The sequence below is a fragment of the Lottia gigantea genome (assembly GCF_000327385.1).
Source record: "Lottia gigantea unplaced genomic scaffold LOTGIsca_770, whole genome shotgun sequence".
Lineage (NCBI taxonomy): Eukaryota > Metazoa > Mollusca > Gastropoda > Lottiidae > Lottia > Lottia gigantea.
Window position 1 is genome coordinate 3,395 of NW_008710567.1, and position 6,648 is coordinate 10,042.

Below are 6,648 nucleotides of genomic sequence, written 5' to 3' on the forward strand. Positions count from 1 at the left end.
TCATAGCAAACTAGAGCCCATTAGTATATAGCAAACTAACCTTTCACACATTGGTAAGGTTTTATTTTATCTAATTTCAGAACAGAACAGAACAGATGAATTTCTCAGCATTTCCTGACCGTTAATTCCATTTTCTTAAATAAGTATTTGTTTCATCCTAGGCATTTACATTTGGGAAAATCAAACCCTCCCAACCCCGAAATCTATATAATGTCACAAAATATCACTTACCAACTACATCGGTATTCCAAAATCCAAATAAATTCAACAAAACTAATTTCATCCACACAAACGGCATATTATCAAATTGGTCTATAGATGCTATTCAGAATTTTCAGTATTTGGTCCTATCCCGAATAAAACATGCTGTTAGTTTTTCTCGCACTTAATACAAAGTAATTTTTGTTATCATCATTCGTCAAAATCCATCTTTGAATTGTGCCTTCTAGAGTGTTAATTAGCTAAAAATCAAAAAGAACAAGGGCAATAAGTCATACTAATTTCGAACTGTGCCTTCGAGAGTGTTTACGAGATACAAATTTACTACTTTTTCAAAAACAAGGACAATAACTCACACTTTTCTGATTACAATAGGGTTCATCCTTGGGTGTGTACAAGCACTCACACCTAGTTTCGTAAAAATCTGTCAAGAATCAAACCTTTTTTTTCGTTTACGACTATAAATTGAAATCGTATTGAAGGGCAATAACTCAAATTAAATATTTTTTAATTTTTCTGATATTTTCGATAGGGTTCATCCTTGTGGTATTATAAACAATTTTATCAAGTTTGTCTAAATCCATCAAGAATTGTGTCTTCTAGAGTGCCAATATACGCCTAATAGTAAATACGCACGAATAATGACCACGATATGCATAGAGCGACTATCACATAATAACACATCGAATTGAAATACATTTTACTATAGATGTTATCGACATGCATTGAGATTTCTAAATGGTTTCCTAATGACTTGCCGCATGGTGAAATCTGATTTATTGATTTTAACCTCATGATTTTAAATATAGGAATTTCAAGTATTTCTACACCAGTCAAACAACTAACTTGTCTGTTATTCCTAAATGCTTTTTAACCGTATAGTAAAGGCATTGGTTAATAAATAACACGATATTCTTTCGCAGTTTTATTCCCTTCAAAATTAACTTAGAATGTGGGCGTATTGTATCATGGAAGTCCGCGACAGAAAGGCTGCAAACATATTGCTTTGCGTTCTCAGACTTTCTGTCTGGTTGTATTCACTAGCGTACAATTCAATTAATTAAATTGATTCATTTACAAATTTCTATGATACAATCAAGGTGACTATTGCAGTCAAGGTATACGTACAAAATGGCATGACATTGTGGGCATCCAAAAATGAAAGGAGCAGTGGGTGAGATAATGCTCGGCGTCTTCAAATTAATAACCACAAACACATTCAGGGTGTTCCTGTTCAGTCAGGAGACGACAGCGTAATGAGGTCTCTGAACTACAAAATAGTCAGTAAAAACTGGAATAAAACATCTGGTCACGACATCAAAACTTCTTATTCCGACGAGAACTGTAATCATCCTTAAACATCTAGGACTAGGAAATCCCTCACTCGTAAATACAAACGTGATCCCAGTAATTGAAAAAATTTGTTAAAAAACGATTACGACAATCTGGTCAACAGTATGTTTACAGTCGCGGAAAGTATCTGGTCAACAGTATGTTTACAGTCGCGGAAAGTTAGTCTGCTCGGTCAGTGAAGTCTACAATGACAGGTACAAGATATTTTACAAATTTTGATCATTAAATGACATTTTTTTTTCCAACATAACAGCCCATTGTCCTGTAAATAAAAAGGATACGGGGCTGTATGAAATGAGGCTCAAAAAGGGCGTTCTGCTAATGACATCGCTAGCTCTTCTGTGAAAATTATTGATGCTATTTTACACCACACTGATTACCCTCGTATAAAGAATATTATTATGTGGAGCTACTCGTGTGTGCCACAAAACAGAAATAGCATTTTTTCAACCGTCATCAAAATCTATATGGAACATCATCTAGAAGTCCACACGGTAGTGCATAAATATTGTGTCGTTATATAAACTTAACTTTTCAAAAGATTGAGTATCTGAAAATGTATTCTGTCAAAGACGATCAAGAAATAGATTAACTTGATCTATTGATGTACTAGCACCTAAGATAGCATCATCGAAAATCATTTCCACCAGCCAAGTTAACAGACATTAAAGGCATGCTGAAATACATGTCACATGCAGACAGGGCTTTTATGACTCTGTTGGGTTAATAATATTCAGAAAATCGAATAAAGTGAACTAGTTTCATTTCAAGGTTTATTAATTTTCAGTAGCAGATTGATCTACATGTATTGATTTGTTTATCGTTATGGTTACTATTAGTTCGTTTTAAATTTGGTAATTAACTAATTTCTTGCTAATTTAGTTCCATATACATACTTTGTATACTTTTATGATGTATTAAAGATGGGTTTCCTTATTCCTTAGTGTCAAATTAAGCAAACTATTTGATTAATTGGTGTTTCTTATGAATTATAATGTATTCTCAATCGTATCATTATATTCTTATTGTATATAATTAAGAGTTTTAACCAATCATAAATGTCCATGTATGTACAGTCTGAATAAACAAAAAAAAAGACTTTTTGACCTTTCTTGATCGGTCATACATTGGAATTCTGGTGGTAATTCTCTTCTAATTTAGCTAATTATGAATTAATTATGGACATGTGAGACAAACTGGTATTTTTCGAAGTCATAAGAACACCCCTACTTTCTATATATAAGTATTAGCATTTTCATTTTCATAAATGAAAATAAAGGAACCCATCTTTAAAGTTTTCGTGTATCTGGGACTAAAGTTAGCTTTTGATTTTATGCATTCTGACACGCTACATATAAACACATCACACACAAATTCCCTTCATCCAACAACCCCATTGTAACATATAGATTTCATAATGATCAAAGATTTTCTTAATATCACACATTTATTAAGTGACTCGCATTTTTAACAATGAAGCTGATCAAACAAACAAACTAGTGATAATATCGTCAAATAGAACTTTTGAATCTTAGAATTCAATTTTTTTCAGAACTACAAAGGCCTGTGTGCAAAATCTCCCATCAAAAATACCATGAAAAAAAAGCTTTCAGAAATTTGCAATTGATGGTAAAATGTTTGCCAAGAAGTGATACATTACCTGAATAATGGTTTTAGTCTTAATTGCAATATTGAAAAAATATATTCGGCACAAAATTTTCAGACGCGTTTTTTACAAAATTAACAAACTAGCAGATAGAACTTACATTGTTTGAAAATATTCCAGTAAAATTCCGGTTTTTCTTTGACTACGTTTGAAAGCTAGAAAAGAATGTAGTAAAAACACCCAGACGTCATGCGATTAATCACTCCACTGCGATTGATGTCTTATTGATCAAGCATTATCCACTATTTCATATATTTATACATAATTTAAATGATATAGTTCAATTCGCATAACTTACTTCAATAGTAACTGCAGTTAAAAAACGTGTTCAGGAATACTGCAAAACATTTACTTTCGCAGTGTAATTAGTCAAATGTGGATCTTAAAGAATTTAAAATAACTATTAGAAAATTTACAGTCAAAGGCACTTTCATCAATAAAAAAAAAACCTTGGATTTTTCAACCCTTTACACAAATATTCAGCGTAGTAAGCTCAAAGCACGTCTAATAGATCTTATGTATAGATTTCCATTGTAAAAATTGTTGTCAATTATAATTTGACATATTTTGTTAAGAACCATAGTGATTCCATATTGACAACATTTTTGTTGAATTTGGCGGCGATATTTATCAGCAAGTGGCAGATATCCCTATGGGCACCAAGATGCGAAATTATAATTTGGTATGGAGCAAAGTAAGCACACTCACTGAACAGGAGTTTATATTGTCTGTAGAGATAGTACTTATGATATACAACAAAACAAGTAGTAGGCCGAAATAATTTATATGATATCCTCCATTATGGCTTAAACAGAAGCTTATTTTGTCAACTTTCAACCTTTTTAGAATGAGACATATAGTCTTAATGTCTACAGAAAATGTTTTAACGTGACAAATATCGCCAGTTCCAATCACTATCTACAGTAAAGTCTTGTTTTGGGTGTGAAAAACATCTCACTAATTGACAATTAATAGTGTTGATTAAATTAGGGCCATAATTAAAACTGATACAGTTGTTCATCTGTAAACATTGATGGCTACACTCATATACATCGGCTACTTCATATGGTAAGAGTGTACAATTTGGTGGTCTGGAACGTTTACCTACCACTTTCTTTATATGAATTTCTGTAATAAAAAAGATAAAAATATAAATAATAAAATTCTTTGCAATCATATATTCAAATTATTGCTTAGTGTTGCTTATTAATTAATGGACAAGTTCTCTATAGTTATGAGTTGACTCCTGCAGTAATGATAATCTCATTATTAGAAGTATATATCCCTTTATTCTAAACCTACCAGGTAAGTACTGTGTTGAACAGCCATTGTATATATCACCAAATATCTCTAATTCACATATTGATAAATAATCTAGGTTGTTCAAAACAAACAGAACAAATCTTCCCAAACATATTTTCGTACATGTTAAATTTGTCCAGGTGCCTCTCTCTGCTGTGTTCGGGTAATGGACACAAATACAGTTTTCATTATCCACCATGTTATATTTGATATGAGGACCAGGATCATATTGCCAAACAGAAACAGTAAAATTTCTCAATTTATCACCTAAAATTAAAATTATTATAAAAATACAAACCAGCTCAATATTATATAATTCTCCCAATTGATGACTGATAATCTGATATTTTAGGAAATTTGGTCACAGTAATACAGTTCTGTAAATTCCTATAATCTGTTTACTTTTGGACCAATTTTCGTCACTAATCATAAATATGCCTTTCTCATGAGGCGCTTCGCTATTATGCATGAACCACGGACGTCTAATTGAAAATTGGAATGTTGCAAATTGATACTATCAGTGTGAGACCAGCATACTCGTCAAATTATTGAAATTTCCTAGTTTACTTTCAAGCTAGAAACTAGTCCAGAACGTTGATGACGTTGCTAATACAACTTGTTCTTTTGCTACTTTCAAATATTAGTGATAGAAATTTTACGTGAATTTATCATCAGAAAGACAGTCCACTCTTTTCCTCTCCCATCGGTCGGGAGATCTTTAAAGTGCACATGTTGTAATTAAAGTCGCCTCCTCGGTTTTATTGTTCCATCCGACGAATAGCACTTTTCAATATCTGCAATTCCTTTATAGAAGGAAATCTAACGTATTAGCTCGACCTATCGAACTCTCGAGCAAGGATGAAAAAGCGCATCAGTATAAAAAGGCTACACTGCTCATTATTTGTAATAATGATTCCAAGTTTTAAAAGCTATCGAAATTCAAGATGTAAAATAAAAAGAAGAGTAAAGTCTCCAGTCAAAATACTCAACCTCCGTTGCTTTGTCTATTTAAAACCTTGATTCTTGTAATTTCATATTCAACTTCTAAGTCAACCACCAACCAATTAGGTGTATCTGTTGGACTGTTTGTACGAGAGCAGTGGAAGGCAACCGTGTTTAGATATCCATCGACAGCTTCAGAAGACAATCTACCGCCATAGTCACTAGTTTGTCTAGTTGGTTTATTTAATGCAAGATTCTCTAATCCGAAAACTAAAATAAAAATGTCGGAACTAAAGGTATATTGCTTCTTACCCGAGCCTCTGATACATTAGCCTCTCTCACCCAGTCCCTCGTTGTCTACGTACAGTTTCGACAAAAGACCACTGATCTATATAAATATTTATAAAGATCATTGCAAAAGACTCGTCATAGACAGGCATAGACTGGGCGTCAGAGACTACTGATCAGGCCCCGAAGTCGTCACAATTAGTCGAAATCGTCGTGTTTTTTCAACTAGGTTAAAACGGTGGGTTCGTTTTGCCGCATTGCCCAACTTGCAGCATCATGCCCAACTGCACAAAAACGACTATGGCGGAAACTACCGATGCACTTACCGTTTTTGATGACTAGTATTAAACGCGTTATTTAAAGAAGCATATCTTTTATCAAAATGAATATTTTCGTTTTAAACATTCTAGTATGTGTTTATATAATTATGTTAAAACAATACATAGAGCCCAATCTCCAGATGTTGCAAGGTTCTCCAGATTTTTTTTCCTGACCTGTAGGCCTACACATGTATTATAATGGCATTCCACAAAGCGGTTGAAAGAAACCCGGACACTAACAGACTCGATGAGGAAATTCTGCAGCTCCTATAGAGATTTGCTTAAGTTGAAATGATTTAACATTTAATGGTAAAACATATCTGCAAACTTCGGTCAAGCGTTTCGCTCCTTCACACGTAAACATGGCATAGTATTTCATGGTACTACCCCTTTGTCCACTTAACCCACTGATTTATGGTCGTTTTGTTGATGATATTTTCATGGTTTCGGTTTTTGGGAATTATTTGAAATTCTAAATAATCACTCTATATATCAGAAACTCACTTTTTCATGAGTAATTCCACTAAGAAAAGGTATCCTATTCAAGAGCATCTAACA

At 33.1% G+C, this 6,648-nt stretch overlaps 2 protein-coding genes across 2 annotated transcripts in view; both read right to left on the minus strand.

Moving 5' to 3' along the window:
- LOTGIDRAFT_176114 (hypothetical protein) overlaps nucleotides 1-298 on the minus strand; it is a gene marked incomplete at both ends in the record, with an annotated part of 2,817 nt that extends 2,519 nt beyond the window's left edge. Inside the window, one exon of the mRNA XM_009066552.1 lies at nucleotides 232-298. Within this exon, the coding sequence (XP_009064800.1) occupies nucleotides 232-298 (67 nt within the window). The remainder of the gene's footprint in view (nucleotides 1-231) is intronic.
- Nucleotides 299-4,121: 3,823 nt separating this feature from the next.
- Nucleotides 4,122-6,648, minus strand: part of LOTGIDRAFT_176115 (hypothetical protein) — a gene marked incomplete at both ends in the record, with an annotated part of 8,502 nt that continues 5,975 nt past the window's right edge. The window contains 3 exons of the mRNA XM_009066553.1: nucleotides 4,122-4,366; nucleotides 4,541-4,807; nucleotides 5,531-5,752. Coding sequence (XP_009064801.1) covers nucleotides 4,122-4,366; nucleotides 4,541-4,807; nucleotides 5,531-5,752 — 734 coding nt within the window. The remainder of the gene's footprint in view (nucleotides 4,367-4,540; nucleotides 4,808-5,530; nucleotides 5,753-6,648) is intronic.